Source organism: Solanum dulcamara, chromosome 4 (genome assembly GCF_947179165.1).
Source record: "Solanum dulcamara chromosome 4, daSolDulc1.2, whole genome shotgun sequence".
In the NCBI taxonomy this organism is placed as follows: domain Eukaryota; kingdom Viridiplantae; phylum Streptophyta; class Magnoliopsida; order Solanales; family Solanaceae; genus Solanum; species Solanum dulcamara.
The window spans coordinates 17,223,180-17,239,308 of NC_077240.1; the positions used below are offsets into that span (position 1 = coordinate 17,223,180).

At 36.0% G+C, this 16,129-nt stretch overlaps 3 protein-coding genes across 3 annotated transcripts; all 3 read left to right on the top strand.

The window, feature by feature from the left end:
• The first annotated feature begins 1,313 nt into the window (after positions 1–1,313).
• Positions 1,314–9,529, top strand: LOC129886703 (Golgi SNAP receptor complex member 1-2). Its single transcript, XM_055961498.1, has 6 exons — positions 1,314–1,639; positions 4,585–4,781; positions 5,571–5,660; positions 5,743–5,814; positions 8,905–9,034; positions 9,120–9,529. The coding sequence occupies exons 1-6, from the start codon at positions 1,501–1,503 to the stop codon at positions 9,215–9,217; spliced, it is 726 nt and encodes a 241-aa protein (XP_055817473.1). The 5' UTR covers positions 1,314–1,500; the 3' UTR covers positions 9,218–9,529.
• A 1,381-nt stretch (positions 9,530–10,910) lies between these two features.
• Positions 10,911–13,897, top strand: LOC129884050 (uncharacterized). Its single transcript, XM_055958426.1, has 5 exons — positions 10,911–10,919; positions 10,991–12,471; positions 12,558–12,613; positions 12,975–13,627; positions 13,775–13,897. Exons 1-5 carry the CDS (start codon positions 10,911–10,913, stop codon positions 13,895–13,897), a joined length of 2,322 nt encoding a protein of 773 aa, XP_055814401.1.
• A 495-nt stretch (positions 13,898–14,392) lies between these two features.
• On the top strand, positions 14,393–14,992 carry LOC129884051 (uncharacterized mitochondrial protein AtMg00810-like). Its single transcript, XM_055958428.1, has one exon. The coding sequence runs from the start codon at positions 14,393–14,395 to the stop codon at positions 14,990–14,992; it is 600 nt and encodes a 199-aa protein (XP_055814403.1).
• The last annotated feature ends 1,137 nt before the right edge of the window (positions 14,993–16,129 follow it).

Sequence of the window (16,129 nt, forward strand, 5' to 3'; positions counted from 1 at the left end):
GTATCAACACATATCATATACATATATTATATCATCTGAAAATACGCGAAAGAATTATACAAATACATACTGTATAAACATGCGTATATATTGTATATTTGTTACAAAACCTTTGTACATACGTTTCATAATAATTTTCGCATATAGTCATTCAAAAATATCTTAATTATGCTGAATAACTATAGTTTGCTAATTAAAACTCGTAGTTATAGTTATAGGAATGTTTGTATAGTTCGTGCAATATTTGTATACGTTTGTATAATTTGCTATACAATTCTCAGTTTTTGTATATTTCAGTATGCAATTCATGCACAATGTTTGTATAATTCGCTATATAATTTGTAGTGACTGTCTATTTCGCTATACAATTCGATTCGCGCACAACGGTTGTAAAAATTGCTCGAATTATACAAAACTCAACTGTATAATCATACGAATTATACAAAACTCAAACTGTAATTACAACTAGATATTTGTCGCAAGCCATAATTAATTCAAACTATAGCTATATTAGCTAATTAACTAGTATATATTTGTTTATCCGCGTAATTTTCTTTATTTTTTTTTTCAAAATAGTAACTATATATCATACATATAGTCTAAATTGCTATACATGATGAAAAGTTTCAATAGTAACCCAATAAATAGCAAAGTGAGAGATTTCATAATACAATAGCTTGCTTACAATTAAATTTAACTGATTTTTTGGCACTCCATTCATGTTTTACCCGATGCAAGCTTGAATTTTAATATTTCTCACATAATTTGTTAAATTTTCAAATGTGTCCTCCTTTGTCTTCTTGGACATCTTCATTCCTAAGAATTTGAATCTACTAATCATTTAATGAAGATAAGATATGTATTATACTTGTGAAATTGAATACTAGACAATTAAATATATCTTGAAATCTTAAAATCAGACTTAAAAACACATTGTAATAAGAGATGCGATGAAAATTTATTATGTGATGACAATAAACATATTTTTAGATATTCAAAACAAAGTATTAGACATGTATACATAAACAAGGACACTTTATAACATAAATTTTATAGTAACAAGAGTTTATATCAAAATTGGTATATGAAAGAGTCACGATTACGAAAATTAAATTGAGACATCTACTCTAATTTTAATGAACAAGATTACTCAACACTTATAACTATTATGAAAGAAATTTTTATAGTACTATATGAAACTGCATTTCCAAAAGAATATAATTTTTTTTTAAAAAGGGATATATAAGTAATAATATTAAGAAATTGACTATTTTGTCCCTCCCTTGTCTTTCAGAAACAAGCAGATGAAAAACCAGGCAGTGTAAGATATAATAGAAGAAAGGTGAATCGTGGCTTCTGCTGAATCCAAAAACGAAAAAACAAACAAACACAAACCCTCAACTGTAATAACTGTCAGATCAGAAACTCAATTTCCCCAATTGGTAAGAAAGAAGGAATTTCGTTACAAGATTGATCGGGTCGGATCCGAATCAGATCCGTATGTCTAAGGATCTGAGTATGGAGATATTGCAAGAATCTGGTTGGGAAGAACTGCGGAAAGAGGCTCGAAAGATCGAAGGTGATCTTGATGTTAAGCTCTCTTCTTATGCTAAGCTTGGTGCTAGGGTCACTCAAGGAGGTACAGTCTAATTTTTGCTAAATCTTTTATACCCAACTGCATTTCAACTTCAATTCCTAATCTGATAGGAAAGAGTAAGGGTTATTCGTTGTGTCAAATTGTTAATGGGTTTTGGTTTAGAAAGTGTGAAGATTCTATCTTGATTCATTATATCAAAGTGTTTATGGGTTTGGTCCAGAAGGTGCTACATTGTTATTGATTGCAAATTTTGGAAAGAAAATCTAAGTGGGTTTCGGTTGAAAGTGGTGATGTTCCTATCTTCATTTATTGTGTGAAAATGTTTATGGGTTTTGGTTGCGAGAGTGTGTAGTTTCTACCTTGATTCATTGTATTAACTTGTAACTGGGTTTTGGTCCAGAAAGTGTAAAGCTTCCATCTTGATTCAATGTATCACTTTTGGTGATCTTCCGTTTTGTCTGTTCAATTTTGTTGGTTGAAGTTTAATTTATGGCGAAATGAGTGATTTTTTTTAAAAGACAAGAAGTTGCTGCTGCAGCTTTGACTAATTGAGGGAAGTGAATAACCACCTTAAATATTTTTTGAATTGCGAAGTAACACTTATTATTGAATGTTGTGCCAAGCATGTATTTTCATGTTACAATTAAGGTGGTTGTGGAATTCAGTCATTCATGCATGCAAAGAATCCATAAAAGTCCAGTATAGCATCTAATCTGTCTACAGTTTTTCTGTTACATCTAAATATAAGTTTTATAAATAATTAAACTTTAAAAGTGATGAAGATGAAAAAAAGCTTTACTCGAGACATCCGTGGGTCTTTTCTATCCATCTTTCCAAAATTAAAAGCGGAATGCTTATCCACAGCTGTCATTTCTCCATACTCTGTCCACTCCAACTAGTAATTGCACCTTTCAAGTTCCCTTGCATCACCCAAACTCTCCAAATAGGCTGAGAACATATACCGGACATCCCATATGAACCTGAAATGCTGGAGATGTCTGTCCGATTTGCAAAAGTAACATATGCTTCATAATTCAGTACTCCTCCTTTGGAGATCATCATGTGTGAGACAGGCCTCATTGAGTGCTATCCATCCAACTACAGCCATTTTTTTTGGAACTTTAGTTTTCAACATCAGCTTCCACAGCCACATTGGCTTCTTCTTGTGCTGCTTTGCTTGATTTAACTGAGAAAATTCCATCCACTTCAGAGAATCTGACCTGTTCCTTACCAATACCAGGCCATTCAGTCAGTAATAAGTATGCTAAAGTGAAGATTCCAGTTGCTGCCATTGAAGCAGTCAGCTATGCTTGCATTAGTTGGCGTTGACCTGATTGTTCCTTAAGAGGTCGGCTTTCCAGGCATTTGTCCTGCCACGACCTTGTTTTCCTCCCATTTACCACCTGGGTTTTTACGAGTTCTTCAAATACATTCGGCTTCATTCTCTGCTTCTAAACTGCTAACCAGTAGGGTGTTGTTACATTCTTGGTGCATCATTGATTTTCCATTTTGCATTGCCAAGTTACCTTTTTGACTTCTTCCATAGTTCCTTCATTTCAATGTGGAATTCCGTCAACCGTTTGTACACAAGGCTTTTATTGTGAAACCTTTAGTTCTCGACCAAATACCTGTTGATTTTTGTTTCAATAACAGCCAACCATTTAATCATATCATTTTTCTGTTTGCATTACTTTTTTGAAAAAAAATGCACCTATTATTGTTCCGCTGCTTCACAACCTTTACTAAGTTAGCAATAAAAGGGACAGCATGCATGTGAAGTCCATCCATACATTGTTTTGAGTGTCAACATTCCACCCCAAAAAGATGTTCTTCCATTGGACTTGCTTTTTCTCACATTTGTCCAGTACACTCCTCCACTCATTTGTAAATCTAAAGAATAAATTGTGAGAGCCATCTATATACTTTGTTAATATTAGACTGACCATCCAAGTATGTTCATATCAGAGTAAAACCAGCTTTTGATAAAAGAAGCTTAAATTAAAACATCACCAGTTTGTCACTAGACTGCACAGATAAGAAGTTTCTAAGCACGTGAATACTTGCTATGTTCTATGGAAGAACTGTGCCATGATATTATACGCTATACATTGTCAATATATTCTTTGATATTGCAATTTTGCAGCATTAAAAAGATATAAATTTCAAGTGTTAAGCAATATCTAAAATATTATAAATAAACAAATTAATATCTTTTTTCCTCATAAAATAGGATATGACTTCTTTTTTTTTAATGCATACCTCCATTTCTAGGAAATATTCTTTTACGTTATCTCCTCTGCCACAACAATAAATGCATATGCAAATCTTTATTGATTTTTTTAAGGTAAAGCTTACATTGTAATGGCTTGTCATATCAGTTTTATCTCAACCTATCAAAATGAAATTGTGTATAGAGAGATCCAGATTTTGCAGACTCCTAAATTTTCCATTATTTCTTTGTTAAATAGATATACTACAATATATTTTCAAATAGCTAATCTGAAGAACTTTATGGGTTGATTCTAAAGTATTTTCACTAGTCACCGCATATTTATTATACAATGCACAACTGTACCTCTGCATATTCTTTCCTTATACTGTCATCATTGTTGACACTTCTATTATGAATAAACTGTGGTTTTGATTGCCTTAATATCTTTTTGCAGAGGTGTAGTTCTCTCTATTTTTTCTACATTCCTACTGACATGAAAATCTCTAAACAAATTAAATGGACTCCTAGCAACACATAACCTAATGTAAGCATAGAATCATGACATAGACTTAATGCTCTTTTCTATTTCACGATCGAAGAAAAAAAATCAATCTAGAAAGTTTATCTCTGTTTCCTTCATGATATGCAACTAAACCTGTACTCTTGACAAGATGCTTGAAGAACGAAGCAAATATGGCCTGTTTCTGATTTTTGGAATTTGTTGAACAAGTTGGCTTGTGGTGTTGTTTCTGATTCTTGTTTTTGTTGAATTCAGGTTATGTAGAAGCTGGTTCACCAACTTTAGGATCCAGCAGGTCATGGAAGTCCACGGAAATGGAGATTCAGTCATTACTTGAGAAGCTACTGGATGTTAATGATTCTATGAGTAGATGTGCGGCATCTGCATCATCTACCACTTCTGTCACACAGAAACTGGCAAGGCACAGGGACATACTTCATGAATTTACCCAGGTTACACATCCATGTAATAGTATGTTAAATATAGTTGCTGATACACGATAAATGATTTTACATGGTAACATTTGTCACTTTCTGAAGTGGGAAAAATAAATTATATAATCAGCAGCTATGGCGACAATGGTGACATCTTCTCCTGCCTTGTTATCCAACTAATATGAATTTTGTTTCTCCGACTACTCATGTGCAGTTTCTAAAAGTAACTGCACTGCTCTTGCTGCTTATGCTAATCCTGTAGACTACAATCCCTTTTTGGAACTAACAACTAGCAACATGTGTTTGGAATGGAACATTTGAAATAACACACTAACTAGAATAAATATTTTATCCATTTCCCTGGGCTGGGTGCAGATTTAACTGGTGCCCATGTTAACTGAGTTAATTCACTTAAACTCTTGGAAATTCTGATGTGTTTAGAAAGCAAAGTCTTCTGATAATTATCAAATTAGCTATCCTGTTCCATACTTCCTAAAGGGGTAAATTGGTGAGAGTTTGTTACTTGATCAAGTATCAGTTTCTTTGTGGGAATAATTGGAACTAGCAGTGGCTGAACTCTTTAATCAGATATCCTCTATTATTGTGATTTAACATGTAACGAAAAAGATTACTTACGTAGAGCCCAAGGAAAGTCAGATATCCTCAAAATTGAACTATCAAAGTTTTGGTTATCCGAGAATATTGAACTGCTATCATTCAGAGTGCATGCTATCTTGGAGTAGTTTGAATTGCTTGTTGGCTATGCCAGTCACTGTTTTTATGACTGATACATCATCTTGTCTTCAGGAATTTAGGCGTATTAAGGGAAATATAAGCTCTATGAGGGAACATGCTGAACTTCTTAGTTCTGTGAGGGATGATATCAGTGAGTATAAGGTAAGGAAACTTCATTGTTGAAATTCTTTTTTAGATGCTATAGTTTCAATTGCCTCTTAAGCTATTATTTGTATCTACTCAGGCATCAGGGAGTATGTCCCCCAAAATGCATATACTGAGGGAGAGAGCTGCTATACATGGAAGCATATCTCATGTAAGATTCAGTGCTTTTTACAGACATCCTTTTCTTTGTACGAAGTTTGCTCTCTTTCATCCTCTATGATGGTCTTGGTATGGAGTATTCTAGTGACAACTAAACCTCAAAGACATCCTTCCAACCAGTCTTATCAAAGGTGAATATGAAAACATGTCCTGAAGTCTGATACTTTCAAATGCAAAAAAAGTGTGGCTTTAATGAAGAAATTCACAATTGATGGAGAGATAAAAAAATATGTATGTAATTCAAGAATTAACTATAGACTGTAACAACCATTGCATGGTCATAAGGAATGGAATAATTATAATCAGATGAAATATTTATTGCTCGGTGTTGCTCTCTCCGAAACAGTGCACATGGACGATGAGGCACACACCTTAATGCTTTGGTGCCTGCATTGAAGCGCCGGTTAAGTGAGGTGAAACGTACAACCTATCTTGAAGCTAACTTCAGGGCGTATCTCAAGCAAGATTTTGACAGAAATAATTCCGAATTTTATGGCCCTTAACATAATTCAACCTTGTGAAATATAGATAGGAGCTCCATCAAATGATAAATTCCCAAGGAGCAGAAACGCTGGTGGGCATGTTGACCTCTTGTCCTTCAGCTAATAGTTGCGTTGTTCTGAAGAAACTTTATTTGAACACTGTTGTTTAGTTGACATATGTGAATGTGAAAATGAAGATTTAGCTTAGCTTTGTTTCCCTTCTCCACCATCTTTTTTTAATAACCGTGGTGTCCGGGCCAGCTTGCGTGTACTTCGACTAATTCCTTGGGATACTTGCCACCTCCCACAAGCAATAGGTACTATGTAACTCTATCCACCAAAGTTAGAGCAGATGGGAAGAAATCACCTAGTGTTTTTGTCTCTTGTTGGGATTTGAAGTTAAGACCTCATGGTGCTCAACCTACTCCATTGACCACTAGGTTGTGGTGTTCTTCACCAGTTTTAGTTCTATAATTTTTTGATAATGAAGTTCCATAATTTTCATTCTGTGTTTCTGTCTGAGTCAGTTTCTTTATTGGTGAACTTGATGCATGATCCCTTTGCTCTTTCTTCTTCACTTTTTCTTTTTTGATAATCGATAAATTCGTCTGTGGCCCGCCCATTTGGACCAACCATAGCCTTCTAAACTCGGTGGATAATGGGCCCTCCCCTCTACCCTTCTCCACTTAAATACCAGGCTTCGCTTTGCATGGTGTGGGGCTTGACCTAAGCCACAAATCCTCCACCCTTTGCCACTTGAGCTAGGCCTTGGGGGCTTGCTCTTTCTTCATCATTTTACCATGGAAATACTACTCTAAATATCAAAGAAGAAAGTTTAGCTTAGTTCTGTCATGATTCTTGATATGGGCAGAACATCCACTTTGGCACTGTTGCTGCTGGAGATTGAGCAGGACGGTTTTATCTAGAAGTTCTAATTCAAGCATTTTCAAGTGATATTTATTTTGACTATTCAATGGATGGATGAAACTGAAGAATGTTGCTTTTATACTGAAAACACGTGTTTAAGCTTGATTGCTAGTGCACAATCTAAAAGTTTTGAGGAGCATGCAGCAAACTGAAAGGTACTTTAAATGTGTTTTTCTACGAGTTGTGTCACAGCTTGAAACCAGCAAGCTAGTAAAATGTCAGTTTACTGAAGTACTTATTCCTCATAATTAACTTTGTAGTTCTGGAAAAAATGAGTGATCAAATTAAAGATAAAGCTACAAGTCATAATGTCTAAGAGATAATTAGGGACCACTCATCCTTTTTTTTTTCCTTGTGTAAATCTTATCAAAAAGAAAAAAAGAAAGATTGTGAAGTAGAGACCAAGCACTGCTGGCTTTGGCTACTGGTTAGAATATATTACTGATTTTTGTTTTTGGCCTATAATGTATTATAATCTGGTCAAAGATAGTGTTGATATTCACTAATCATGGGTCCCCAAGGAGAAGGCTGAGGGATCGAGACATAGAGCAACAATTGGAAATTCCTGGCTCAAATCTCAGCTGCAATACTCAGTGTTAGGCTGTTAGCCCAGCTGTTCCAACCTTGTTGGGTAGGTTTATCTAGCAACACCTGTGCTTATGGGCTTCAGTAGGCTGCCTGGTGCATTAGTTGAAATGCCAATAAGTTGCAAATGACCTGATCACCACCATCATAAAAGAAAAGTTTATTAATCATGGAATGAGCTTGTCGGCTTTACTTGGTAGGAGTTGTCACTTGAGAGCCAGGAGATAGTCTTGTGGTCTTGGACTTGGAGTTATATTCAGGATTGGAATTAGATGGAGCCTATCAATCTAATCACATGATGAGAACTGGTCGTTGGTCGGTTCAAGGTGAGATTCCTCAGAGATTATAAGGGTCACATATATGCTCTTTCAACATAATGAGTGATTCCTGAATTTACAGCTAATTCCAGAAGTAGATAAATTTCTAGTATGCAACAAACAAAAGCAATTATATGGGAATGTAAGGCCCAGGTGACACTATCATTGGCATGGCCTGGTATGATACCATTTCCATCTTTTCTTTTCTGTTACTGGGTAGAATTAGGTGACAAAAATGATGTACTTTCTGTCTCTTCGGGGAGTTTGCTCTTGTGCTGCATATTACAGAATGTAGCATGGCTGAAGTTAGGGTCTAAATCACTGTTACATGTTCTAGTAAACTTTGCCACTTATCCTTTTATTAGAATCTTATAATCACTGGATATGTCAGTCAGTATAGCATTCTGTGTATTATGGATGGGCTAGTAACTAAACTGTGGATACGTCATAAGACTATCTGGATACAAATGAGTGTGTAACAGCCATTCTGCAACATACTTTAACTAGGTTCCTTGTCTAGGAATTCCAAATCATTTTCCCTCTACAATTGCTCCTTGACCTGTAAATCTGCTCTTCCATGATTCCCTAAGAGCTTTCCTTGAATAACTATGCCAATCCTCATAAAATTGTTTGATCGTATTGGTTAACGACAATCATGATTCATGAGTGAATATAAAACAAAAGCTAGGACATTCTCTTTGAAGCTAGGACTTCATGTACCCAAAGGAGACGCTAGTACTGCTTCTCAAACGTGTTGATCCTTTTGTGCAGATTGATGACGTGATTAGCCAAGCTCAAACAACTAGGGCTGCCTTGGGTTCTCAGAGAGCTTTATTTGGTGATGTTCAAGGAAAAGTGAAACAACTGGGCGACAAGTTTCCTGTCATCCGTGGTCTAATTGGTACTACTATTTTTGGGACCATTTCTGCTACCCAATTGTCTTGGTTAAAAGTATCTCTTGCTGACATCATTGCTGATCCATGCAGGTTCAATCAGAAGGAAGAAATCAAGGGACACACTCATCCTAGCAGCAGTCATTGCAGCGTGCACTTTGTTTCTTATTATCTATTGGCTCTCGAAGTAATAGGTATATCTGTTGATACAAGAAAATTCAGAAGATAATGATTTCTAAGGAATTTTGCGGTTGGTAGTCACTGCCATTTCCTTGATAAGTGAAAATCTTGAGTTCATTATTATATAACCTTTCTGTTTTCTTCTGACCTTGATTTTAAGTAATTAATATTACTCGTGTTCTGTGGACAATTCCACCTTCAGCATCTCAGAGGAAACAAATATGAGTTATAGCTTAACCTAGTTTGCTGCTTCTGTACCAAAAGACATTAAGACACATCCACCAAGTGACTAGGATAGAAGATTAAAAGGCTTCTTGTTGCTCCACCAAGATTACAGTACGAATCCTGCCTGCATTTGTAGCAAATCTTTATAGCTGAAGCAAGAATAAAACAAAGTCAGATATGGTAATTATGGGTGTTGTATAGAACCATTCATCTTAAAGTTTGTTTCACTTGTGGTTTTAAAGGGAAATAAATTTTAGTCTAGTGGTTGAATTCTGCTGTCCAAAGTGATCTATTAGAATTCTAACTATATCCATTTCTGTATGCCAGTGGACTGAAGATGACTGATATATTCATTAGATGCACTAAACAAAACTCTTTTTTCGTGATGATTTGGTCCTTGCCAGAAAATGGATGGATCATAATTAAAACTTATAGGGCATCAAGGGGCAATGTGAAAATACTTAACCGCACCTGGTGTTTATACTATTTCAAGCAGATTAACTTTAAGGGTCGTAATTTAAACTGAAAATGTATATCATTTGACCTTGATTAAAGTAAAAAGGCTATATGCAAGATGGATCATTGGTCTGGTGTAAATACTGGATGTCTATAATTTTTTTTACGACTGGCAATCCACGATCAAGTTGTAACTCAAAACCTTACATGAGTTATTCGAGCAACGCATGATTTTATGCCCTGCCTTGCACTATATTCTTGTTTCTCCTTGAACCAAATTCTCACTTAGATGTCCAACAATATCGAAGCAAGAACTGGAATGGTGGGTAATGCTAAAAGACTGTGAATGTGACTACTTTAACTGCTAATCAACAAGAGGCGTGGTGCGTTGATAAGAATTTTTCCATCTTTAATTAGAGTTCCCGTGTTAGATTCATTATTCTTTAATTAGAGTTTGTTGAGATGTAAAGAAGATGGTAAAGAAATTAGAAGAATTAGTTAAAAGTAGGGGCAGTCTGATCATTTCCTACATTTCTAGTTAGAACTAACTAACCACCATTTAGTTAGTTAGTTAACTCACTAACCAGCTATATATATATTCATAATTGTACAGTGAAAGCATTAGGGCATTCTTCTGAGCCCAATGTTGAATGTGATGCTTCACTCTCTTCAATCTGCATCTTCTTCTTCGTCGTCATCTACTTTTGTTGCTTCCTGGATGTGAAAGGATCAACCTTCAAACAAGCTCATGGTATCAGAGCAGTGATCACTGTGAAGATTGCATATATTTGAGTCAAAGACTCGAGATTAGAGTCAAAGATTCATCCAAATTTTCGAATTCATTTTGTAGATCTAAGCTTCATAGAAGCTAAAACTGCGATCAACACTGAATTCCGCAACAAAAAGTTCAAAAGGTTGAAGAAATGACAGGTGAAGCCATAGATCCAGTTCAAAATCTCAACTAAACTCATGTCAATGTTCAACGAGTTGGTATACCTGGTTCTGCAAGCTCTGTAAGTAACAATGGACAAGGTATGAACTATAATCATCTTCTATTTCTTAGCCCTACAGATGTGAGTGGTATCAGTATTATATCATTTCAGCTACAAGGTGTTGAAAACTACACCTTATGGAATCGATCAATCAAACTTGCTCTGTTAGGAAGAAACAAGTTAGGACTAGTGGATGGAACTTGCTGGAAAGAAATATACAGTGAAGAACTATGGGGCCAATGGGAAAGGGTAAATGCGATTGTGCTGTCGTGGCTAATGAACTCAGTCTCGAAGAGTTTGCTTAGTGGAATTGCATTTGCTTCAAGTGCTTCGAGTGTGTGGACTGACCTGCAAGAGAGGTTTGACAGAATTGATGGATCAAGAACTTACAGCGTATACAAAGAAATAGCCACTTTACAACAAGGAACAACTTTTGTATCAGCATATTATACGAAGCTGAAAGCATTGTGGGATGAGTTTGAAGTGTTAGTGCCATCACCTTGTTGCAACTGTGAAAAATCCAGAGGATTTGTAGCTCACATGAATAGACAAAAATTGTATCAATTTCTAATGGGACTAAATGACTCATACCATCAAGCCAGGAGTCAAATTCTCATGATAGATCCTCTACCAACTATCAATCAAGCATATGCTATGGTAGTAGGAAATGAGAGCCAAAAGGTTGTTGTTACAGGCATCAACAATTTAGGACTACATTCGTTCACTCCAGATTCAGTTGCTATGTACTCTAGAGTTGGAAGCAGTTCAGGTAGCAGTAATAGATTCAAGAAGAATACACTCTTAATCTTTGATTTTTGTAAGTGTAGAGGCCATACCAAAGAGTCCTGCTACAAGGTTGTTGGGTATCCACTAGATTTCAAGTCCAAAAGGAAGGTACAAAGTGCAAACATTGCTTATGCTGATACTATTGGCCTTACTAGTCAATCTCAGCAGTCAGTTCAGTCTAATTTCTCTTATGGTTTGAACACAAATGTGACTGATGAATCAGTGTGGGGCAGAAATATCAAAGCACAACATACTGCATACAAAATACCAATTGAAGGGTTTACTTCTAACAAGATTGTAAGTCAAGTAGAGAAAGATGTCAAGCAACTACTTCAGGGTTGTACATTCACAAAAGATCAGTATGAACAAATTCTCAAGATGATGAATCAACAGTCAGGCTCAAGAGCCAATGCACCTGACTGCAATAAGGCAAACAATGAAGGTAAAGCCTTATTTGTAACTAAAAATAGTGATGTGTGGATTGTAGATACAGGTGCAACAAACCATATGATTTCAAAGTTGGAGATGCTACTAAAGGAGTCTGTGATAAAGCTTGACACTCCTAAGGATGTGTGTTTACCAAATGGTGGTACCACTCAAGTAACTCATCTTGGTTCTTGTAGTCTACCATCTAGAAGTGTGATAACTAATGTGTTCCATATACCAGAGTTCAAGTATAACTTAATGTCTGTCAGCAAAATAACCAAGAAATTAGGTTGCTCAGTCTCCTTCTTCCCTGATTTTTGTGTTTTTCAAGAGCTTTACACTAGGAAAGTGAAGGAAGTTGGTAGAGAAAAAGGAGACTTGTATCTGCTGTGGAGACAATTAACTTAAGGTGATGCAAGTAACACTAAGGATTCTGCTTATACTGTTGATGCTGCTCATTCAACAGGCAAGGAGTCAGACATGGAACTATGACATCAAAGACTTGGACATGCATCTTCAACTGTACTTGCCAAGATGTTTACTATGAATAAAGTCAGTATGTGTAAGGTGTTTAAGTGCTTAGTATGTCCATTTGCAAAACAAACCAGACCTATTTTTCCTTCTAGCATCATCAAAAGTAGTAGTTGTTTTGACCTGATACATGTTGACCTTTGAGGACCTTATAATACAGCTACCTTTGATGGCAATAAGTACTTTCTTACAATAGTTGATGATTTTTCAAGAATGACTTGACTATTTTTACTTAAACAAAAATCAGATGTGTGTGTATCTCTTAAACTTTTCCTGCAGTATACTAAAAATCAGTTTGGCAAAGTAGTCAAAGTCCTAAGATCTGATAATGGAACTGAGTTTGTTAACTCAGTATGTGATAGTATGTTCAAGGCACTGTATATTATACATCAAAGATCTTGTCCTTACACTCCTCAACAAAATGGTGTGGCTGAGAGAAAACATATACATCTGCTAGAAGTAACAAGAGCCCTCAGATTTCAAGGTAAAATACCTATCAGATTTTGGGGTCACTGTGTACTAGCTGCTGCTTATCTCATTAACAGACTTTCCAGTAGTGTGCTTGAGTTCCATACTCTTTATGAAAGACTTTATGGTAGAAAACCAGTGTTATCTCATTTGAGGACAATTGGCTGTCTAGCCCTAGCAAAGAACCTTAATGAACATGATAAACTCATGCCTAGATCAAAGTCAGTTGTTCACATGGGATACTCTGAAGTGCATAAAGGATATATTCTGTTTGATTTGAACAATAAATCCTTCTTTGTCAGCAGAGATGTTAACTTTAGAGAAGACATATTTCCACTTGCTCAACAACAACCATTTATAGACAACCTGCAAGGACTAGGTGTGACAGATCAACAACTACATTCAATGATTCCATTAATAGTTCCAGGTAATGTTCCATCTGTGATGACAGAAGGGGATACATGTGTGGATCCTGGTGATAGTGAGCAAGTCTGTGTGCAGCAACCTGAGCCACACACTGATGCAAGTGGCTCTGAGGTATCCCATACAGGTGGTCCAACTGTCACTAGAAGATCTACAAGATATAAACAACCTCGTATATGGCTAAAGGATTTTGTTTCCCTGAATGTCCAATATCCCTTGTCCAACTATGTGAGCTATTCTCATCTCTCACCCTCTCACTAGTGCTTTATTACTGCTACCTCATCTGTGATAGAACCTACCAGCTATGCAAAAGCAGTCAAGGATCCAAGATGGGTTGAAGCTATGCAGGCAGAGATTCAGGCCTTAAAAAGCAACAATACCTGAGAGATCACTTCTTTACCTACAAGGAAGAAGCCTATTGGTTGTAGATGGATATACAAAGTCAAATATAAATCCACATGTGAAATAAAGAGGTTCAAAGCAAGGTTAGTTGCAAAGAGATACAATCAACAAGAAGACATTGACTATAAAGAAACTTTTTCTCCTGTTGTGAAGATGGTGATTGTTAGAGCTATTCTTTCTATTGCAGCTTCCAGAAAATGGCACATTCATCAAATAGATGTCTTCAATGCCTTCCTACATGGTGACCTGGAGGATGAAATCTATATGCAGCTTCCTTAGGGATTTGTCAGTCAAGGGGAGAAGGTGTGTAGATTAACAAAGTCTCTCTATGGACTCAAGCAAGCTCCAAGGCAGTGGAACCACAAACTTACTGAAGCTCTCCTGTCTCTCAAGTTTAAACAAAGTCAATATGATTACTCTTTATTCATCAACAAGTCAGCATAAGGTATTGTAATTGTACTTGTATATGTAAATGATATGTTAATAACTGGCAGCAGCCTAAAGCTGATAGAAGAAATAAAAAAGGCTCTACAAAGAGCTTTCAAGATGAAAGACTTAGGGGAGCTCAAATACTTTCTGGGTATTGAATTCACAAGATCCACAGAAGGGATACTTATGCATCAGAGGAAGTATACTATTGAACTTATAGCAGAGGTAGGGGTGACTGCAGCCAAGCCAGCAGGAACACCTATAGATGCCAACATCAAGCTTACATCAAGGCAGTATGATGATCATGTGAACAAGAAGCAAGAAGAGTCACATGATCCTCTGATAGACCAAGCAGCATATCAAAAACTCATAGGTAAGCTTTTGTATCTCAATATGACAAGGCCAGATATAACCTTCAGTACTCAAACATTGAGTCAGTTCCCAAATCAGCCAAAGAAATCCCACATGGGGGCAGCACTAAGAGTAGTCAGGTATTTGAAAAAGCAACCTGAACAAGGTATACTACTGTCCAGTCAATCAAACAACCAAGTCACTGCATTCTGCGATGCAGACTGGGCAGCTTGTGCACTCACCAGGAAATCAGTCACATGCTACTTGATCAAGAAGGGAAAGTCATTAATATTATGAAAAGCCAAGAAACAGACCACAATATCAAGGAGTTCAGCTGAAGCTGAATATAGAAGCATGGCTTCCACTGTGTCAGAACTTGTTTGGCTGCTGAGAATGTTGAAAAAAATGGAGGCTGAAGTTGAGGTACCAGTGCAGATGCATAGTGATAGCAAAGCTGCAATCCAAATTGCAGCAAATCCAGTATATCACGAAAGAACAAAACACATAGAGATAGATTGTCACTTCATTAGAGAGAGATTACAACAAGGCATGATCAAAGTCGACTACCTACCAACTCAAGAACAACCAGCTGATATATTGACCAAAGGGCTGCCTAGAGTTCAACATGAGCATCTTCTATCCAAGCTAGGAGTTTTGAACATTTTTGCACCTCCTAGCTTGAAGGGGAGTGTTGAGATGTAAAGAAGATGGTAAAGAAATTAGAATAATTAGTTAAAAGTAGGGCAGTCTGGTCATTTCCTACATTTCTAGTTACAACTAACTAACCACCATTTAGTTAGTTAGTTAACTCACTAACCAGCTATATATATATTCATAATTGTACAATGAAAGCATTAGGGCATTCTTCTGAGCCCAATGTTGAATGTGATGCTTCTCTCTCTTCAATCTGCATCTTCTTCTTCGTCGTCTACTTTTGTTGCTTCCTAGATGTGAAAGGATCAACCTTCAAACAAGCTCATGGTATCAGAGCAGTGATCACTGTGAAGATTGCATATATTTGAGTCAAAGACTCGAGATTAGAGTTAAATTTTGTCCTTGAGTGTTTTTCTTAATATGTGTGTATTACCTTCGAAATTCAACTAATATTGAATAGAGGGAATAACTTTTTCTCATAAATATGAAAGCTCCACAAGTCAACAATAGTAGTAATTTGTTATTCTTTAATATAATCCTTTCGCACAGTAAGAACAATATCTTTACGTTGATCATGAGTCTTCTTTTTTTGCAAATTTAAAATGATGAGTCTTTCTTTTTACAAAATATAAACTTATAAGTCAAGTTTTATATTTTTAAAAAATAAACTTAATTCACAATTTGGAATTTCAAATCATTTTTTTTTGGTAAAAATTGTAATTTCAAATCATGATCCCAAATCGCATGTCGAAAAGCTGATTTGAAATTATGACTTCATAT